The 21,993-nt window shown below is 45.9% G+C and overlaps 1 protein-coding gene across 1 annotated transcript in view; it reads left to right on the plus strand.

Moving 5' to 3' along the window:
* Positions 1–412: 412 nt before the first annotated feature.
* Positions 413–21,993, plus strand: part of ACSS1 (acyl-CoA synthetase short chain family member 1) — a gene marked incomplete at its 5' end in the record, with an annotated part of 30,602 nt that continues 9,021 nt past the window's right edge. Inside the window, 8 exons of the mRNA XM_083856516.1 lie at positions 413–707; positions 3,875–3,971; positions 12,164–12,363; positions 13,498–13,673; positions 15,609–15,761; positions 17,407–17,554; positions 17,844–17,981; positions 18,571–18,663. Coding sequence (XP_083712642.1) covers positions 413–707; positions 3,875–3,971; positions 12,164–12,363; positions 13,498–13,673; positions 15,609–15,761; positions 17,407–17,554; positions 17,844–17,981; positions 18,571–18,663 — 1,300 coding nt within the window. The remainder of the gene's footprint in view (positions 708–3,874; positions 3,972–12,163; positions 12,364–13,497; positions 13,674–15,608; positions 15,762–17,406; positions 17,555–17,843; positions 17,982–18,570; positions 18,664–21,993) is intronic.

The raw sequence follows: 21,993 nt of genomic DNA on the forward strand, positions 1-21,993 counted from the left end.
TTACTTTTTATGTTAAAGTGCCTGTCTGTGCCTGGGCATCCCTGTTGTGGTGGTGAGGATGGGAACAGGGGTGCAGCAGGGGTGCCCATCCGTGCAGGTGATATCCCCACAGAGGAGAGTGCTGGGTCTCTCGGGGTGCTCTCAGGGGACAGGGTGTCCCTGGAGGGGGGCGCGGTGTTCCCCGGGGCCCGGGTGCTCCCGAGTGCAGGGTGTCCCGGCCGCAGGGCGCTCTCGGGGGTGCGAGGTGTGCGGGATGCGGCGCTCCCGGAGCCGCCCCGCCGGGGCAGCCCCACCCCGCAGGCGGTCTCTGTCTCTCTGTCTCTCTGTCTCTCTGTCTCTCTGTCTGTTCGCTCCCTCCCGCTCTCCGGTCGGGGCGGGCGCGGCGGGGACAGCGGCCCCGGGCTGTGTCCCCATGGCGCTGGCGGCAGCCCGGGTGCGGGCTCTGCGCGCCCTCAGCCGCCCGCGCCCCCCGGGCCGGCTCCCGGCGGCGGCCCGGAGCTGCTGCAGCCCGGCGGGAGCCCCCGGGGCGCTGCCGCCCGGCGGGTACCGCGCCTGGCAGGAGCGGGCGGCCCGCGACCCCGCCGGGTTCTGGGCGGACGTGGCGCGGGGCTGGCTGCGCTGGGACAGTCCCTTCCACACGGCCTGCCAGCCCGGGGCGCCCGCCGGACCCGCCCGCTGGTTCCTCGGCGGTCGCCTCAACGTCTCGGGTAAGGCATCGTCCCGGCCGCGCATCCCCCGCCCCGCAGGGAGGAGAACCGCGGGGCAGAGTTTCGCCGGGCCCGTCTTTGGGGACGAAAACGAGGATTTCGGTTGGGCGGCGCTGGGAGGAAACAAGCCGGGAATTGCGAAATGCTGGAAGGGGGGAGAGAATCCGAAGCCGTGATAACCCTGGCTAAGCCTCTCGCTCGGGCGGCTGCCCTTCGACCTGCGGAGATTGGCCGCAGACCCATCCCTGGGATGCGATGCCCAGCTTGGACTCTGCCCGCTGCGGGCGCGCCAGGTGCTGCCCGGCCCTGCCCGGCCCCGAGGTCGCTCAGGCTGATCCGCAAGTGGGAAAGGTCCCAGCCTTTTTTTTTTTTTTTTTTTTTTTTTTTTTTTTTTTTTTTTTAGAGGATCTTGGTCTTTTCCTCCAGTTTCACCACTCAGCATGAAACAAGAGTAAAATTTGCCGTGCCTGCCCTGACTGCCTTTGAGCTTTGTCCATGCCATATCTGCCTTGAAGGCTCTTCTGTGCTGCGGCCGTGCTTCATCCTGTGGGAGTGAGCCCCAGCCCCATCCAGGGTACCACTCAGTGGTGATGGCTTTTAACAGGCATGAACATTTCTGGCCTTCATTTCCCGTTCTTCAGGGAGGTTTAGTAGTGCAGTAACTGTAACATCTCTGGCCACTTTATTTTTGATAGTCAAAAGAAGAAACCCTCCTCAGGTCTTCCTGAGAACATAAGAGAGTGTCTCCTCCCAGGGGTTGATGTCCAGCAGTGGATCCCAAGCTTATGGAGATGTGTGCACAGCCCTGTGTCCAGCACCCAGCAATCAGAGGATTCTAGGCAGAATTTTGTTTTCATAAATCCCTGTTGAAAGGAAGATCTTGTTTGAACACAGCCTATCAGGGATCTATTTCTTTCCTCTGTAGGAAAGAGTGGAATCAACACTTTCTTCCAGATCCTGTGTTAGATCTTTGATATCCAGATATTGCTTGGCCTTGGATCTGGTTCCTCAGCAGACAGAAAATGCCACTTAGTTCTTTGCATACATAAAAGGAAATCATAGGGCTTTGAAACAGATGCACAGAATTAAACCGGTTTGCTGTTGCTGGTTTTCATTTCAAGCGTGATGAAGGAAGTACTTTGCCACAGCCAAGTGGCTGTTTTTCTGTTAGGAGACTGATTTTGTCCTTTCAGCTCTTGATTTGAACACTGGCTGCAGAAACATGGCAACAGTTCAGGTCCCTGATCCAGAACATCCTGTGTGCACGTCTTCCAGCACAGCTGAACCATCAGCAACTGAGTCATCTGATTCTTTTTGTTTGGGGGCCCTTGCAGTAGGATTTTGGGGACCTGTGAGTTTCAGGGCTTCTGGATTCCTTGCACTATAACTCCTGACCAGGAGAATAACCTGGCAAACTGCTGCATTTCCTACCAGGACACATTCTTGGGAGTTTGTCTTACTGAGACCAGTTGTTTCTGAGCAGCCTAGGAAGCAAGAAAATGTCTGGAGAAACCACTAGGGTGTAGTAGTAAGGGGGAGGTCACTAAATTCTATTTTGTAAAATGAGCAAAAGGCTCTCGTAGGCCTAAGATCAGGAAGGAAATAATAGCATTTGGCTCTAGTTCACCTGCTGGTTCTTACTGAGCACAGAGCTAAAGCTCCCACTTGGCTCAGCCAGGGCTTTCTGCAGCAGAAATTCCCTCTGAAGGCTGGTGTGGCTGCTCAGAAGTAAGAAAAGTTGCTTGGGCAATGAATGCCACTTCATGTGATTCACTGTAGCATGGCACATTATGTGAGAGTGTAGCTGCGAGGAGCTTGGAGGTGAGAGTTGCTACTTCTTGTGGAGCAGGCCACAACAATGAACACAGGTAGAGGAAACCAGTGTATAACTGCTTAAAGCATTCCCCATTAGAGCTTTTGTCCTCTTGTATCATGTTAGGATGGCTTAAGAAATGGCTTTGTCTCTTTTCTTTTTATAGTACTGCTGCAGGGTTTTGCATTAAAAAAGACTTAAAGACTTCAAACAGCTGAAGAACGCCTTTTCAAATTTTTGAGACTAAACACTCGGTCTTGTAATGAAATGTGTTAAATTCTGAGGGATTTATTTCTCTGTGCACCTTTAGGGGCTCATTCCCACTCCGTGTTGTGGTGTAATCACAGAACAACCAAAGCTACTACAGCAGACAGCTTTTTTTAAATTTATCTGGAAAAATGAAATCCTTTCCCATCAGTATTAATATTTCCAGGAAATATAATCTGATATCCATCAATTTTTAAAAATGTTTTCTCTGTGTTATGCAGCAGTGTCCCTGACTAGTTTCCTATTGAAATAAAGTAACTGACTTTGAATGATTACAATGCAGTAAATGTGTGTCATATAGGCTTGGAATTAATACTTAACAAGGATGTTCTCTTACTATCAGGGAATTTGCATCTGGACACGCAGGCAGGTTTCTTTTGTGGACTCTATGCATTTCTTCAGGTTGGGTGCTCTCCTTAAGTCCTCCACTTCAAGTTGCTGTGGGGGAGAGATGCACCTTTAAAAGGAAATTTTAGACCTTTAAATTTTAGGAGGTGGAATACACAACCTGAGACATGTTAATCTTTCCTATCGGTCTGATAATTTGTAGATGTCAGAACTTTGAGTTTGCCATAGATCCTACAGTTTTAGATATTTTCAATTAGCTGAGGTTCAGCTCTTTGTTATACCCCAGAATAAAAATGTTTCACATGAGCTTTAATTAGAAAATCCAAATGGTGCAGTGCTAAATATGCCAGCTGGGAATGACTGTCCGAGTTCTGTAGTGAAATGCTGCTCTGGGGAGCAAAAATATCAAAAGGGTGTCTCGTCTTTGTGCTGCTGGAAGCAGGAGAAGGATTTGGACTGCTTAAGTTTAGCCAGTGGAGGCAAGCTGAGCTGAATTGGCCATGGCCTCTCATGGGTATGTATCTCTAAGGCCACTGTGCCAATTAAGTGTAGCATTTGTTGTATAGCTTTACTAGAACTGGAAGTGCTGTCAGTTCCTCTGTTATACTGTGCGTGCCTAGCAACCCAAAAACTGATGTTTCATCTTCCACTTGCTTGCTGTTGCACTTGACCAAGCTAGATTTACAAAGCACCTTTCTTATGATCAGGCTTTGTTTAAACTTTTGGGGTTTTTTTACAGTAAATTGCTTGGATCAGCACGTCGAAAAGTCTCCGAACAGAGTGGCTTTGATTTGGGAGAGAGACGAACCTGGCACTGCAGTGCATGTCACATACAGGTATGGCACATTCTCACTATGCCTGGCAGTATGGGGGAACGGGAAATGGGATTTTTTCACCTGACAGTTCCCTTTTTGCATGCTGGAGATATGCACGGGAAAATTTCTGTGAGTAGCTTCTGGTTTCAACAGACTAGCAAATGTCTTGTGTTGATGGTCAACAGCTTGATACTGAGCCCTGGCTGGAGGGGATTTTAAGCTCTCCATGTTTTTCTTTCCCATCCTCAGTGTAGTTTAGAGCAACCTCGAGGCTGCTCTGGGTGAGGCTGACTTGTAATTGATGCTATAGATTGAAAGGTTTGCTAGAATATAGCAGATTTAAGCATATTTCTCTTCTCCTTGGTATGTGCCCGCATTTAGGAGGCAGTCCTGCCTTTTACATCATCTCTGTCTCTAGTAAGATCTAAATGCTTCCCAGACTTGCACATTCCTCAGTGCATGTTTTAGGGAGACAAGTGTTTGAGCTGCTGAATCTCAGGGAGCCAGATGTTTGTTCTGCTAGGTCAGAAAGCAGAGGAGATGAAGAATGTCCTAGCATCAGACCTTTACAGGATGTTTTCTGGAACTTGTTGGGATTCTTAGAGCTCCTTGGGTCTGAATAGGTGGTCTGATTCATCTCCAAAATTTATTAAAGATCCTGGAAACATTATTCATTGGAGTGAGCAAAGTGGTCAGCAGGGAGGAGTGGGTGTAAAAATAACTTTGAGAGGTTAGTGCTCCATGCAACAGAAATAAACACTATCTGGTATGAATCAGTGAAAGGAGTGCATTGGTTTTAATCTTGTTATTTGGCAGGGTGTTTAGGCCTGTTATGATATAAATATGTTTTAATGAACCAGGTGGCTTGGCTAAGTGCTTTTGCATTTTGCCATTGTGGTGGTAAACATGGAGATGGAACCAAAGGTTTCTCCCAGAGTTTATGTACGGTATGTTTTTCTCCCAGGTTTGTGCGCTTTTACCTCTCTCTTTATGCCTCAGGCATGGAAACTAGGGGTAGGAAAGAGGTGACAGTTGTGCTCAGATCAACCTGATAAGAGAAGCAGCCCAACAGACAGCACAGCCTCATTGAAAGCCACTCTAACCTCCCCCTTAGGCTGCTACTTGAAATGTACTGAGCTGCTACAGACACTCCACCATCTTATCTGCAATCTCTGGAGATAAGGGACAGCCTTTCTGAACAGCAACAGGACTGGTTTTTTTTCCTGGCAATGCCAAAATGCATTTGGAAGAAAGTATATTTTCAGCCTTTGGAATTGTGATTGCTGTGACATGAAGACAAGTAACCCATATCTGAAAACTGGACCCTTCTTTGTGCAGCCTTACTGTAGTAACTGTACCAGAAAGGAGAACACCCAAGTGAAAGATGTACTGGCAATCTCTATTTTCTGCCTGTATTTGAGAGTCATGTTTCTGTTTCTGCCTGATACTCTGGGAGACCTCTGACTGCATTTGAGTTTCTCAAGAAACTTTGGTCCTACCACGTGGTAAAACAGGTCACTTGGTTCTCTGCTTATCTCATTAAGGCAGGAATAGCTTTGTTGAAAACAGCAATACTCTGTGAGTATTTTGCCTTTTCTGTGGTCTTTGGGCTGCATTTTTTCAAGTTTGAAATGGGACAGGAAGCTTTTGTGGCTTCCTTTGTTAGTTGAAAACCTGTTGCAATAGTGCCTAATTTGAGCTAGAAATTTTGTGATGGAAAGCATATCAGAGAAGGAAGTGGCCCAGGAGCTGGGATGCAGTTGATTAGTCCTTGGTGAGACTTCTGTAGGACATCAGCTTCAGCATGAAGAGGGAATGAGAGGGGTGCTGGACTTGTCTTGGCAGAAAAGAGATGCCCTTTTCCTTAGGATCAGGATGCCCTGTTAATGGCATAGAGGCCTTAGAGTAAGGACTTGGCACTCTAAGAAGCCAGAGACTTTAATGTGGGCACTGCCTTATGGACCAGCTTTGAGTAAGGTCATGGATTCAGCTGGGAGAGAGCTGTCCAGGACTTATGTGCAACATATTGCAAGGCACCAGTTTTTTGCATTATCTACTTTGCAAAGCTTGCTGCTCTGAGTTGCTTCTCCTCAGAGATAAGCCCTGGGTGACACAAGGAAAGATGCAGCTGCTGGCCTTCTCTGGGGAGTTGTCAGAAAACAGCTGAGTGCTGGCCTTGTTCCTATCACAGCCTGCAAAGAAAGAAGGTGGTTGTGCAGAAAAAGGGCTGGAACAGGCTTTTTCCTCCCTGAGGAAGGGAAAAACCTCCATCAGTGGGATGTTCTCCATGCACTGGCAGGAAATACAGCTACACTGGAAAGTGCTGTCCCAGCTAGTTCATCCTTGGCAGAAATAAAAGCCTCAATTTGCCTCTGCTGTGGGCAAAGAGCTGGTGGGCTGTGCCATCAGTCACCCACATCCCTGTGCACACTTGTCAGCAAGGTGGGTTGTATTTGTGCAGCAGAGTTCAAGTGCTGTGTGCTAGGGGAAGAATTCAAACATCTGCTGGTGGGCAAAGATACCCAAAGCCATTGGGTAGGTGGAACATTTTTGTTTTGCACCAAGAGATGATGGCTGCCCTTACAAACTCAGCTGTGATGATCTTTTTCACTGCTGGGTTTTGTCCTGTCTCTCTAGCTGATGCAACTCAGCCCTTCAGAGGAAAAAGTTCACTGGCCATTCTTGCATTTTCCTCTCTGTGGGTTTCATTTCTATCAACTAGAAATTTAGCTGAGTTTCCAATTATCTCTGTTTTTGAATGGGAAGGCAAGAGACTTGGTTTTTTACTGTTTTGTAACAACGGGGAATAAAAGCCTCTTGGGCTTTGGTGGCTGCAGTCAGCACAGTGGGGACAGGTCATGCAAATCAGTTATCAAGAAGCTCTCTGGCCCTCCAGAGGCTAAGCCACCAAAAACTCATTGGTAGGGCAGTGGCTTAGCAGCACTTGTGGTGCTGTGAGCTGACGGCTGAATTTATTGTCAGAAGGGTCCAACCAGACCAGGAGTGTTTTGAACTGCTATGTGAGTATTGTCAGAGCTCAGGGCCTTTGAAACCTTGCAGAGGAATTCCCCAGTGCATTGCTTAGCCTGGGTTTTTAAAGGTACTGTGCCTTATAAAAGCAGGTGGAGTTGGTGGCCAGAGCTGTTCGAGTTGCGGCCTCTCTTAAGTAAGGCAACAGGAAGTGTTGAAGACATCAACTAAAGTTATGCCAGCCCTCCCCCTGTCTCACATGGAGTTATTTATTCTCTCTGGTGTTCCCTGGTTTACCATGGTCTCTACAATTTATCCACCTGTTACCCAGTGGATCTGCAAAGTCCCATGGCTGTTGTCAGTGGGAGCTATGGGAAGTGGGCAGCAGAATGTGTTAGCTAACCTGTTTTTCAAAAGAGTTGCAGGTCTCAAAACAATGGTGATCACTTTGGTGCAGAAAATGTTGCTGCCAGAGGGAAAGTTCAAAATGCAAAATACAAAACAGGGAGAGAGGAAAGCTAAAGGACCAGAGATCAAGGTCCTAGGTAGGTCGGAGAGAAGTGGTTGGACATCTTCATGAGCAACACGACATCTATGCCTTTAAAAAGCCAATGGATTTCTCAGCCTGAGCTAAAATAGATGAAATTGTGTTAGAGATCACAATGAGGACTGTAGCTGGAAGCCATGGCAGCAAACTTACCATTGGCAGAAAAACTCTTTTCCATCTTTCCAGAGCTGCCTTTGTAAGTTGAGGTTGCAAGTAAATCTTTCCTAGGCTTTCAGCTTTCCTCATCCAAGAGGGCTCATGGATTTTTCACTTTCTCACCTGAAAAAGGTTACAAGGGGTTTCTCTTGCCTTGGGTTTAGGATGTCTGCAGGAAGGGTGGGCAGTTGTGCTCTAATGTCCAGTTTGGACACTTGACTTGAATTTTCAAACCATTTCAGCCTAATCCAAACTATGGCTCCAGGAAATAAACTGATTGCTGCAAGAAATACTCAACCCAGCTTTTGTGCCATGACAGCAGAGGACGTGGCTTGGGCTAAGGCTCTAAACCAGGCACTGTCAAAGCCTATATATGGCATTGAATGTATTAAAAAAAAGTCTAGAATAATTTTGCAACAGGCTGCTTCCCAAAGAATGTCCTGATGCAATTTTTTTTATGTAAAAGGAACTGGCTTCCTTTGTTTAGAAAGCTGTACACTGTCTTGCTGTGGCAAAAGGTGACATCAGACTCACTGGAAGGCTGTTTCTGCAAAGCATCCCTGAAATGTGTCAGAGAAGTGTCACGTGGTGCTGATGAGTTTTACAGAAGTTGTTCCAGACACTGTGCTGAGCAGTGGGCTCTGGAAACACAGGGACGACTGTATCTGGGGAGAGATCTGGGAGAAATATGGTCTGTCAGTTCCTGAACAGCGATGTAAGGACAGGGAGAGGAGTGCTGTCTGTTAGATTAAACAGAAGGACTGGCTGAACAATGATCTGCTGGCTCTGTTGGAGGGCCAGCCTTGTAGGTCTTGTGCGTAGAAGTGATGCTGTGGTAGCTGCGATGGCTGCATAGCGAGTGATGAGTCTGGAAGACAACAGGCTCAAAGCCTTACCTATGGGCAAAATGGAAGCACACCTTATATAGACACAGGAGTTAATTATTAGTTTTAGCCCTTAATGCTCTAATCTTACTCAAATTTTACATCATACAGAAAGTAATACATCCTGTTGGGTACCGCTGATACCCATATTTGTCCAGCACCAGGTCCACATGTCTCTTCCTGGTCCTTTGTCAGTGTTCATTAATGCCTCTGCTGTCTCCCTGGCTTGCTTTGTTCTAAATGCACAGACTGGATCTATTGCTCTTTCTCCTTTCCAAATGGTCTCCCCTTCTGGGTCCAGCTGGTTGCTGTTTCCACTTTGCTCTGCTCTGCTCTGACACTTTACTCACTGGAGTAGTTTTCTGCTGTCCAATTTGTTCTCTTATTTGCTCTCAGCTCTTACAATTTGGTTTTGCAGAGGATCCTCAGACGGTCGTGCCATGAACTCCTCTGTCTCTGTCAGGAGGGGCTGGGCACTCCCTTGTGCTTGTAGCACATTTTCTTCTCCAGCAGTGGCTCTGCTGAGATCCTCCTGCTGTCTGCCCTGCTTGCACAGAGGGAGCTGAGTGCTCCAGGACCCTCTGTGCACCCCACGGCTTTGTTCCTCTCTGGTGGTTATTCCTGCTTCCCTCTGCTGAGTGCAGTGCCCTGCTCTGAGTGGCTGCACTGAAATCCTTGGGAATGCAAGCAGCTGGTGGATGTGCTGTGCTACCAACACACCTCCTGGCCGGCATTCCATGCCACTGCCTCTGTGTCAGGGGTGGGGTACTGCTGGGTTTCAGGGTTTCAGTTACTCTTGACTCTTGCGACCTTGTGTGACGGAGGAACTACAATGCCACAAAGCGTGCCAGTAGTAGCAGATGGGGAGGGTGACGATGGCTGTGGTCTCCTCCTGCTCGGTTTGTTTAGGTGCAGTGACTCTGCATAGTGCTTATTCCTCCCCAGGATTTGTCGGGGTTGAGGACTGGCAGTGTGTACCACGCTGGCATGTACCAGCTGTCTGCCTGTTAGATAACAAAATGTGTTTGAAGGAGTGAGGGAGTCAAGAGGAGGATTCCTGACACAGTATTTCTGCTAACTCGCTTTCTTGAACTGGAGAGCAAGCCCTGACTTGCTGCCACAGGAGCCAAAAGATAATACCTGTTGCTCAGGGATTCGTGGAGTTCTTTGTTGGAGTTCTTGCTTCACCTTTTCTTTGCCTTTGTGTCCATTCCCCCATGTGCTGCAGCTCCGAGGGACCTCCAAGCTCTTTCTATTCCAGCATTTTAGCATACAAAGAAGAGGCAAATAGATCCTCTAAAGATGATAAAGACTGGGTAAAGACTGATCCATGTTGTCTATCACCTTGCTTACACACGCTCATTAAGCAAATGTTAAATGGGGGCTATTCATAAAAATAATGAGAGCTGCTGCCATCGTAGTCACCGAGTCCTGAATAAGCAAAAGGAACAAGAGGGATCATGGAGTTGCTCAGAAAATACACCTTAGCCAGAGATACTCTGGCATTTCTGTATAAGAGAAAGAGGCTGCAGCTTCGAAAGCACTTGAGTATTTTCCATTGCAAACAAGTAGTTTTCATTTTACTTTCTCACAGCTGTCTCTCTGGAGTTTGTTTCCCTTCATGTGCTTTGTAGTTGAGCAGCTTTTGTTTTGCCTCCTTGTTATTTATCCACATGGAAATTTTTGTTTAATGCAGCATCAGATAAATTCCAGTCCAGAAAATGTGGCCTTTTAGGACAAGGCACCAAACCAATGGTTGGGTGGGAATTCATTATTGTACAGAGTCGCTCAGTTCATGAACTCAGTAAAAGCAAAATAATAAATCTAACTGACTGTGCACTTCCATGGTCTGAAGGGCTTGGGAAGAGGTGTTCAGTGTAGTGCTTTAGAGTTTAGGCTGTTCTTTCACTATAAGGGATTAGGGACAATTCAGTCTGGGGTGCAGCTACTCCATCCCTGCTCTCTATAGGCTTGTGGTCTCTCTGCACGGCAGCTGTTACCAGCTACTGCCAGAGAGCAGGCACTGAACACCTCTGGCCACCTCTCTCAGTTCAGAAGTGGACTTTTTACTTGATGCAACAGGAATAATCTTAGAATAAATAATATGAAGTGATGTGCATTGGATTTGAGGCTCATTTTCCTTGTCTTTTTTCTTGGTTTAAGACAAGTTAAGGGGTGGACACTCCAAAAATTACCTATTCTCAGCCCATAGTTTTGATATTTCCAAAGAAGAGCACTTCAGCTTTTATTTCCAACTTGCAAGGGTTTAAAAAAAGGAACAAAATAATTTTTGATGAACCAGAAATAACTTTTCATTTTATTTGCAGCTTAGCAACCAGTTGAAAATTTGGGTTGTTTTGTAGCTATGGCCAGTTCTGGGAGAAGAGGATACTTGAGATGATAAGGATTCATGCTTTACAGCTTATTAGGGAACGCAACCCCCCCCCAATTAATTTCTTTGTTAAGAGTTATGGGGGTCCCTGGTGGTATAGCTTAGAACCCCTAAGGGTTCACTGGTGCCAGGTTGATGATGAACATGCTAGAGAGTAGAAGATGTCTCTCTTCTCTGGGCCTTGGTACTCCGAGAGTTCCTGAGCCCAAAGGACAATTGTCATTCCTGGCAGACTCTGCCAGTCTGCTGCTCCAAGCTGATGATTGGCACCAGAAGTGCTCTGCTGCCCCTCATCAGCACCTTGTGCTGCACCTCTTCCCTTGGCATGGGACCAGTCCTCACCTGGCACAGTATCTCTTGTTCCCAAAGCCCTTCCACTGCAGGCATACAGAGCTGTTCAGTCCATGGCAGCATCCTGGTCCCAGGTGCACCTGCAGTTGTGTTATCCTCTGGGGAGGCATCAGAATAAGGGAATGTGCAAGCCCTGCCCACAAAGTGCTTTTTCATTCCTTAGAGGAACATTTTTGCTATTTTCACCATGTCATAGCAGAGTCCCATGAAAAGAGACTCTGTTCCTGTTCTTGGTATTCCTGAGTTTCTCTGTGCAAGAGTGGCAGCAGTACCCATGTTCTGCAAGGCTGTTGGGCTTCAGGTGGTCCAGCTTTGATGAGAATCTTGTAAAATCTGCCCTTCATACAAGTGCCTCCAGACTTCTCCTTTCTTTCCTTGTGCATGCAAATGTGTTGCTTACCCTTGCAATTTAAAGAGAAGTTCCTGGTTGTGGAGCTCTTCCAGCTGTTGCTGTTCTTTAAACAGTGTGGCCAGTCTTTGAGCAACACTTCCATTTTGTCTTGTGTTTATCCCGCTTGTGTTCCCAGTAGCTTCTGGCTGAGCATCATGAGTAAAAAAGGCATCAGGAGTGACTGAAATGAACCCTGATTTCTGGAGGCAGTGTGACAGCACCTGGCTTGCTGGCTGCTGTGGCCACATTACAGCCTGGCAGCTCTGGACAGCGCCTGCAGCTCTCTCTCCTGTCCTTCTGCAGCAAGTACCACTCTGCCCTTTTTTCCTCCTCTCCACAGTGGCAGGAGCAGCCTGGCTATCAGCATGCCCCAGGCCACCCTTCTTTAAGATGCCCTGTACTGCTGAGATGAGCTACAGAGGTGATCGTAAAGCCTCACTCTGCCCAAGTTCATCTTTTCTTTGTTCACCCCATGTAAATCAGGTTGTGCAGTCACATGACAACATTCCTTCTGTGCCACAGGGAACTTCTGGATCTGACTTGCCGCCTTGCCAACACCCTGAAGAAATATGGGATCCAGAAAGGGGACAGGGTGGCCATCTATATGTCTGTGTCCCCCTTGTCAGTGGCAGCCATGCTGGCTTGTGCCAGGATCGGTGCTGTTCACACCGTGATCTTCGCTGGATTCAGCGCCGAGTCCTTGGCTGGGAGAATCATGGACTGTGAGTAGATGCAGACTGGGGAACAAACGCCTCTGTTTCAGTCTCCAAGGCATATCCCAGCCCTGTGTTTTCTTGGCAGAAAGAGTTTTCTTGGTTCATTCTTGCCTAGCAGGACAGTTCACTCTCCCCTGCAGAGTGCAGTGAGGAGCCTTTCCCTGAGTGACACATGCAGTGTCCTCTGGCCTTAGAACACTTAATAAATTGCTTAACATTCAGTGTGCACCGGCTTATTGCTTGACAGCAGTGAAGCTGGAAGGAAAACCAGAGCTTAAGGATAGGGCCTGATTAGTTGTTTTGCAGTATAATTGCAGTGTTTCTTTGATGCTCTTGGACGGTACTAATTCTGCATTCTCAATTGGGATCCTGTGATTTATGTACAGTACTGGAAATGTTGGCAGCCTGCCTCTGCTCTGTGAGCCCTTGTACCAGAAGATAGAGCTGTTCTCAGCCCCCAAAGTACTTTACTTGTATATTGTGATTAGGTTAAAAGTGATGCTAGAAATAGCAACAGAAGAGGGAAATAGCCAGTGGGTCATGTCCTAGCAGTCACATCAGTTTCTTTGTGGCTAATGTCAGGGAATAAGTCTTAGAGAAATTGTCATGTTCTTTTCTTCTGTTTAGTGCAGTTGATCTGCACAGAGCAAGTACATGTTTTAGTTATCCCTCACACAGAGAACTGGGAAGAAGCTGCTCTGCATGTCAGCTTTGCAAGGCATGGATGGATGATTTAAACTGCAGTGAGAGATACGTAGACTGGATGTTGGGAAAGACTTCCTCACGTATGTGATAGACATTGGAGTGGACTGCTGGGGAAAGGGTAGAGTAGATGCCATTGGAGTGTTTTAGGAAGATTCAAGGGATAGCTGTCAGAAGTGGTTTAGCTGAAGCAGAGACCCTGCCTTGAGGTGGGGGAGATGGACTGCATAACCTATAGAGGTCCCAACTACCCTTAATCTCTCTGTGTCTCAGGTTTTAAAGTGTTTTCACCAGTGACACTGACTGGTTTTGACTGACAGCAGTTCTGAGTATTTGTCACACGTTGTTCTATACATCACACCCAAAGTGGTGGATGTCAGCTGTGCATACTAGCCTGGAAGACAGGCTGGCATGTCTGCTAATTCTTTCTCTTTTTAGCTGGATGCAAAGCAGTTATCACATACAACCAGGGAGTCAGGGGAGGCCGAACCACAGAGCTGAAGGCAACTGTGGATGAAGCTGTGAAGAACTGTCCAAGCATCAAACATGTGTTTGTGGCTCAGAGGACAGATAAGAAAGTCCAGATGGGTGACCGTGATATTCCCCTTGAAGAGGTATGTTGTTGTTGGATAACTCCTTTTGGGTCTGAGTGTTAGCTAGGATAATCTTTCTTTCTACAAGTGCTTTTGGGACCTGAGTTCTGCTCATTACAGCATCTGGATCTTCATCCTCAAATGGACTGCCTGTATTTACAGTCTGCTAGGATTGTGAGTAGAAGCAGCTCAATCTATGTCTGGTTTATCTCGGCATGGGCAGAGGTTATACTGCTCCATTTCAGAAGTCTTGCAAACAGTGCTGAGATTTAAAGAGTGTTTCCTGAGACTCAGAGGTCATGGAAACCATCATGACTGTTGTTATTTCACTGTGTTCAGACACAGTGTTACGGATTGTGTGTGCACTTCAACTGGACATTGTTCAAAGGCAGTGCAGAAATAATGAAGTTCCTAGAAAGGCTTCATCCAGCCATGAACAGTGTTCTGGTTGTCCCATGGTGGGAGAATAGTGATGGTTCAGGAATATTTAGAGCCTGTACTTCCTGGGAAAGAAAACAGCAGTTGTTTTTATGTGTTTAGCTGGCACACATGGGACTCCAGCTTAATGCAGAAGTAGTTTAATCAGTTTGCTGGCAGCAGTAAACAGGAACTACTCATGCTAATAATGCCTGGAAAAATAATCCTCTGGCAAGATAATTGCTCAAGAGTCTCTGTGCTGGTCACATGAGACAGGAGGAAGTACTAGTATAAGTTAAACAGAGAAGACAAGTTTTACTCAGAAATTGTTTTACTCCTTACTCCACAAAGGACATTCTGATAATTTTCTTTGGTCTGCAAACAGCCTGAGGTACTTCAGTGATCCAAGAACTGTGCTCATCCCAGTGTCAGTTTTGAGATCTGAAGTAAAACAAGAATTAAACAGTTAAAGGTGTTAACTGTCCTTACTGATCTTTACAGCAGCTGTATTTTCCAGCTCTTGTGCAATGGCTTACTGCAAAATTTAAGCTCATGTTGTAGTGGAGCATATGAAGATTCCATTCTTGTTTTAAAAACTGACAAGTCAGCCTGAATTGGCAGTGCTGAATTGTCATGAGAAATACCTGAGATGAGCAGCAGTGCTGTAACTCAGAGGCTAAGAATTACATTTTGTGACCCCTTCATGTTTTGTTAAGCTTTGCTTGTCAGACACTTTTAAACAACCAGACCTACTGATGGTAATTTCACTTGTAAATACAGTGTGTTTACAGTGTGTTCTCATAAAAAGGCAGTACCAAGAAATTCCTCCAAGGAGCCACCTAATAACTCTTGCAGGAATCATTCTTCAGGACAGTACAGAGCTCAAGAGAAGCTCTGACCTAGCAGGACATTGCATCCTTCCTTCCTGTGGTTCTGACTATAGGGATGAGGAGAAATCTCACCCAACTGGCCAAACAGAGGAGTATGAAGAGAGTGACTGAGGCAGGAAAGTAAAGCACTCCTCTTTTGAGTAGAAAAACAAAAATTTGAGGATCAAATGGATAGGACAGTCATCCACTTTTGGGGTCAGGGAAGGGAGATGAACACACAGTTTTAACTGTAGCACTGCAGTTTTTAGAGGAAAAGGAAAGTACTAAGCAGCACCTAGTCAGCCTTGCTGCTGCTGTCAAGTGTTTGCAGTCACATTTTTGATTTCTGCCAGCAGCTTGCAAAGGCTTCAAATGTAAGCAGCTATGACTTAGCGTTTTTTCTCCTGAAATGTTATTTTATCTGGCAAGTTCTCCTTGACTTCTCTGCCCACCAGAAGTACTGGTGCAGATGTTAGATGCTATGCACCCCCAGGAAGAACCTTTCTACCAGGTGAGCCCATATAAGCTATGATATATCTATGGGCATTTGTGAGGGGCAGCAGCAATGGTGGCTCTTGTCTCTGGATACTGTTGCCATGCTTACAGAGGGGAGTGATGGTTGGCTCCATGTAACCAAATCCTTCTGTCATTACCACCTTTTCTTTCCTAGGAGATGACCAAGGCAGATTCTGTCTGCACTCCAGAGAGCATGGACAGTGAAGACATGCTCTTCATGCTGTACACTTCGGGCAGCACTGGGAAACCCAAAGGAATTGTTCACACCCAGGCTGGATACCTGCTCTATGCTGCTCTCACACACAAGGTAACTCAGCTGCCTCCTCTGGGAAAGGTTCACTTACCTTCCAGGAGGGCTAATAAGAGAGACCTGTTTCAGGGAGGAATGCTGTGTTCTCTGCTTGCTGCTCAGTTGGCTTATTGGTTGTAAACAAACGGGAAAACACCTGAACTGTGTAATTAATCTTCAGGATTTGTTCTGAGAAATATGATACTATGCAAACCTGAATACAGAGTTACGAAAGCAAGGAAGTGGCAATACTGCTCTTGCATTTAAAATGTGCCAATGTTGGCTACACAGAATTTGCAGCTGAGGAGACTCTGGAAAGTATCTTACTGACATTGGTAATGTGGATATTACTGTAGTATTTTGCATGGGGGTGCTGGACTTGTTTATTTCAGAGAGTATCTGGACTCTTAAAACAGCCTCTTTGCATAGTACTTGTCTGAAGAACTAAAGTTGTATTTCTCTTCTTGTGGTTGCACCTCTGTTCTGCTTTTCTGGGTGATCTAGGGAAAATATTTTAACCTTCTTTCTCATGAAAATGGAAAGAGTCAAGGCACTGCTTCTTGAAGCTTCTGGTCTGAGCTCTGCATATTAAAAGATAACAGTGAAATGAGGAGAGGATTGTGGTGAAAGATCTCCATCTGGCTTTAGTTGTAGCACCCTGTTTGTAATCACACACAATTCATGTGAAGGTTTTCTTTCTTTAGGCTGACATGGTTGAATTTTTAGAAGATTTGAATGTTCAAGTATCAGACTTCTCTGCATGAAGGGCATTTCTAACATCAGCTTTTTTAAGTGACAGCATAAACACCAAGGCATCTCTTTCTTAGTCCAGAAGGTAGATCTGCACCCTGGTGCATTTTGTCCACCTGCAGAGTGCATGAGAGGGGAAGGCACTTGGAAAAGTAAGGTGAGAATTGTCTTTTCTAAGTAAAGGATCAGCTGACCTGTGTGATCTCTGTGGTCTTTGCACACTCACATGTGACACTCTTGTCACACATTTATGGTTGGTTTTTTTTAGTTCTGATCCATAAACCTGACTCCTTATGAGTCAGGACCTCTTCACTCTATGGTAGAGGAGTTAGATTTACAGTGGGAAGCATTTTCCATATCCAAGACAATGAGTTCTCTAAGATCCTTATCTTGAATTTGATGAGCAAGGAGAGAGTAGCATCTGGAAAGTGATGCACTCATATAGAGAAGCTAAGCAGCTAAGAATATTTCTCAGTAAATGTTTTATGGACACCTATGAGTTCCTCCAGATCTCTCATAGAAATCTGTTGATATTGGTGAAGGGTCTGAGACTCTGTGGTCTGCAGTTTCCCTGTGACTCAGAATCAGCTCTACCACGTGGACCACCTGGAGCAGGCAACCTTAGGTATCCAAGGCTCCGAGCTTTGGTTGTAGCTTTCTTGCTCCAGCTGAGCAGCTGCTGGTACAGCCATGTTCCTGTATGTTTGCAAATGTACCAGGAGGCCTGGGAGCCCTGGTACTGGTCCCTCTGACTTGCCTCCTCACCTCGGGCTGCTCTTCATGTGGCTGTGCCCCACACGCCTGGCTCCACTTGCCCCGTGCACTCTCTTGCTCCTGTCTGGATGCCCAGTCCAGCACCTTTCCTCTGAGCCTGCCAACAGGAAATCAGCTGGCCTTACGTTTATCTTTGCAGTATGTGTTTGACTACCAGCAAGGCGATGTTTTTGGCTGTGTGGCCGACATTGGGTGGATCACAGGACATAGCTATGTTGTGTATGGACCACTCTGCAATGGAGCCACCTCTGTCCTGTTTGAAAGCACTCCAGTGTACCCTGACCCAGGTGAGGAAGTGGTGGGAAAAGGTTTGGCTAGACATGGCAAAAGAAGCTTAGAGACCTGTCCAGTGTGACCTGCCTGCTCAAGGAAAGGTAAGCTCCATTGCTTTGGATCATGTGTATACAACACTCAGGAACATCTGTGAATCCAAGGAAGGAAAAAAAAAGTGGCCATTGCTTTTGCTTTGTACTCACAATAGTAACAGCTCCAGCTTTGGCTGTTAACCTTTCAGCTGGGCGTTTGCAGCAGTATGTCAGTGCTGGAAGGGTAAGAAGCCAGTTTGTGATTTTGCAGGTCGTTACTGGGAAATGGTGCAAAGGTTGAAAATTAATCAGTTTTACGGAGCACCTACAGCGATACGCCTGCTGCTGAATTATGGAGAAGAGTGGGTGAAGAAATATGACAGATCTTCCTTGAAGGTTTTGGGTTCAGGTAAGGGGCATAAAATCTTCATCTGAAAAAGACAAAGGGTTCTAGCTGGTGAAATGAAGATGGCAGAGGAGCTCAGCTAACCACATGGGATGTGGTTAGAAAAAAAATTATAAAGCAGGCTCTATGTCTGGCTTTTCAAATATTTTCTCAGCACAGGAAGCAACAAAATCACATTTTGGGTCCATTGAACTTTTGTGTGATTGCCTGTTTCCTATATTATTTTTCAGGATCACATTCTTCACGTGGCTAAAAGATTTATCTAATGTTAAAGGGCATCACTTTGAATTTTACTGGCATAGGTGACCCAAGCAGCATTTTCCTGCATTATTTTCTAATCTAGAGGTTATTATTACATGACCTGCATTGATTAGTTACTTTCAGTGATATTCATTGCTTGCCTTTTGGTCCTTCTGGAAAAAGTCAGTCCTCAGTTACGTGAGTGCATCACAGTCCTTTGTGCATCCCAGCAAAAAGTGCTGTAACCATTCTGCTTGGAGATCATGTGTCCAGCTTGTTGTGCAACAAGAGGAAGAATGAACTCCTGCAGTCTTCTGGGTCTCAGGTTATTTTCTTTCTTGTTTTGGTCTAGTGGGAGAGCCCATCAACAAGGAAGCTTGGCAGTGGTTCTACCAGGTGGTGGGAGAAGGGCGCTGTGCCCTTGTGGACACGTGGTGGCAGACAGGTAAGAGGCAGCCTTGAGGGGCATAGGGGACCCTGACCATTGGCAGGTTGCTGGTGGGGAGAGAGGGATTAACACATTTCAATTTATCCAACAAGTCTGTCAAAAAAACCCTCCTGGCACCTGGATCACCTTTTGAAAGTCTCTGTGAAGTTTTTGCACATAACAGCAGCATAACAACATGTACAAGCAATAACAATGTTGGGTTTTTTTTTTTCCTCTAAATGTTCTTTGATATTTTGAGTGCTGGAAAATGCCAATTGCTGCTAGAAATATGAGGCAGGGATTGAATTTCTGGGCAAAGCTGGCAATAGTCAGCTTGAATTTCAAAACTCATTTTCAGTTTATTAACTGTTCTGACCTTGTTATGGTCTCATCATGCAAAAGCACTGCAAGCACCACACAGCCACAACCTATACTTAGGTGTGCATTGTTTTCCTTTCTGGGAAGGGTCAGGGGAGGATGGAAAACTAAGCTGTGTAGTCAAAGGGACCTTTGACTACAACTCCTCTGGCAGATTAGAAAGGACATTGGAGTGGAGACTTGCTGGCTGCCCATCAGGTGGCTGGAGGACAGTGGCCATCACCCAGCAGGACTGCTGGGGAGCACCTTCTCCCATGATTGAAATGATATTCTGTAGCTGTGTGGGCCCTGGGGCTTTGATGCCTCAGAAGGGATGCCCTTGTGTATTGGCAGCTTTTGGCCCAGCTGTGTGCATCAGTTGAGGTTTGTTTGTTGTGTACAAGCTGCTGGACACAGTGACTGGCTGTCTCCAGTCCAGTTACAGCAGAGCTGGTCTCTGCCTCCTGGCCTCCCTGGCCAGCAGCAGGGAGAGGCCACGTGCTATACCCAAACTGGGATTGTGCTGCCTGGTGGGGCCCTCTGCTCAAAGGAGTCCTGCAGCTCCTTCCTGGCTCCTTCCTCATCACCCAGTCCTCTCTTTTCTGGCTGCACCAGCACTCAGGATTTGCTAGAGATGTCTTGCAATATGTCCTTCTCAAGTTGTGAGATCCAGTTTGCCATGGAGACAAGAGCACAGCTGCTGGCATTCTGCCTCTGCTCTGAAAAATAGTCTTAAACCTCTGAAAAATAGTCTTAAACTGCCACTGAGCAGCATATTCATTCCCTTTCCAGTCAAGCTGCTCCTGATTTTGTCCTTATTCCTGCTAGCAGGCTACCTATCTCGGTGTGATAAATTTTCTTCTGGCACACAACCAAGTTCCATTTAATCTAGGCCTGACTTGCAAGCTCTTTATTTTAAAATTTTCAGATTTGAAATAAAACCACCTCAGAATTCAAATGTTAACTGCTTCAGCTACTGATTTCTTAAATCTTTTGGGTTCCTGCATGCTGAGCAGAAGGAAGGATGACTGGCTAGGTCTTTCCTTATCATGTGCTTTCTTTCTCACTGCTCTGAAAGAAAACACCATGGAGAAGCAGTTATTTGCTGCACATTGATGTAATTGAGAAGAATCCAGTTTTGTCCTAACACTTTTTGGGTTTGTTTGTTAACTGGTGCATGCAGTGTTCATGCTGTGTTACCTATTTCCTCCAAAGTACGGCATTAAATCTTGTATTAAACTGTATTTCTCCTGGGATTTTGGAGCAACAACTGTCAGGTGAGAGGTTAAAATACACTCACTGGACAGTCCATTAGACCAAGTGCAGACTACTTGGTCTTACCTTGAACCAGGCATAGTTTTGCAAATAAACAGTTACCAGCTCCTGGAAGCATAATATAATGATAAATATTCATGACATTGATTTTATTAGAAAGTGGAATCAATCTTTTTCTACAGTTGATGCTTTAATAAAGAGGAAACCAATATAATCTTGGAAAGATTATATATGCCATTTAAATGTAAAAGGAGCGTGGGAAGAGATCACAGGAACAATGTGATGGATGCTGGCTGTGGTCCTGCAGTGTCACCTTCCCTATACAGTTTCAGAATAGCTGGTTAATTGTGCTGCTGTGTGCAGTGTCCTCTATGGGACACTGCTCTCTAAGGCAGCAACCTGTTGCCAGCTAATAAAGCCTGGCAGGCATCAGCAAATGGTGATTTAAGAATCCACTTTAAAGTCTTTGGATGAGGCAAATGAGTGAGAGAGCAATTATAAGAAGCAATTTTAATAGTGTGGTGTGTGCAGATGAAAAATTCCTATGGCTCTTGCTCTAAAGATACCAGGTTGTGATTGACAGTAATAGAATCAAAGCCGTGTTTGAATTTTAGGTATAGTTCTTCATGATGCAGAGGAGATACTAGGTATTTTCACTTTTGTCACTGATTTCACAAAAACAAACAAACAAACAAAAAAACAAAACAAAACAACAACAACAAAAAAACAAAAAAAAACCAAAAAAAACCCACCACAAACCAACAAAAAACCAAAAAGAACAGCCATGAACAGTAGCTGGTTTTGAAAGACATCCCTGAATAGGCTCTGGAAGCTTTTGTTGTTGGCATCATCTCACATTGATTTAGACTGGTGCTTTTGAAACAGATTCCCCCCAAAGCAGTCACTCCAATCTGTCTGTGGTGACAGAGGGCACTTGCTCTACTCTGCTGCCAGATGGGATCTCTCCACGGCAGAGGGGAGCCTAGTTCAAAGCACTCATCCCCTGCTCATACTCTGCTGTCCTTGCCCAAGGTTTGGGTGGGTTTGTACTGTGTTCACAGCGTGGGCACAGGTAATGCAGAAACAGCTTTTTTCTGCCAGTTCTGCCTTTGAATAGAAAGGCTTCATAAGGGCAGGGTAGAGTCTAGAAGTTTTGCTTGATGTCATCTGTCAGTGGCTAAAACTGGTACTTCTAAACCAATTTATAATAGGTCTTCACCATGCAAATAATTTTTAAGGCACCCTTGCTGCCATGCAGCTCCCTCAGGGGTGAGACTTTACTGCCTTGTGTGCGGGTGGCTGCAGGATGTGGCAAACGCCACGTTGAAACACAGCTCTCAGTGCTGTATTTAGGATGAATACTGGCTTAGCAAGAGCAACCTTCAGTTTAGTCAGGGTCCCTGTTGTGATGCAGGTTTTATCTGTGCAAACAGAGAAGAGCAGGTGTCTGGGGTGCTTCTTTCTGGAACTATTCAAGCTCCCCTTTTCAAAATTAACAGAAACATGAAGTGAATGCATGCTCATCAATGAAATGGTAAATACTGTGTGTAAGCCACATGTGAAACCATTTGCTACGTATTTAAAGCTTAAGGCCATCAGAGGCCCTCCTTCATAGCTGGAGGCAAATTCAGGGTCAAATTCAGCCATTCCAACCCCTGGATTCAATTTTCACAAGCTCAGCAAAGCTGGTAGAGGAATGCATTCTCTGTGTGACAG

Source organism: Zosterops lateralis, assembly GCF_965231275.1.
Source record: "Zosterops lateralis genome assembly, chromosome: 3".
Classification (NCBI taxonomy): domain Eukaryota; kingdom Metazoa; phylum Chordata; class Aves; order Passeriformes; family Zosteropidae; genus Zosterops; species Zosterops lateralis.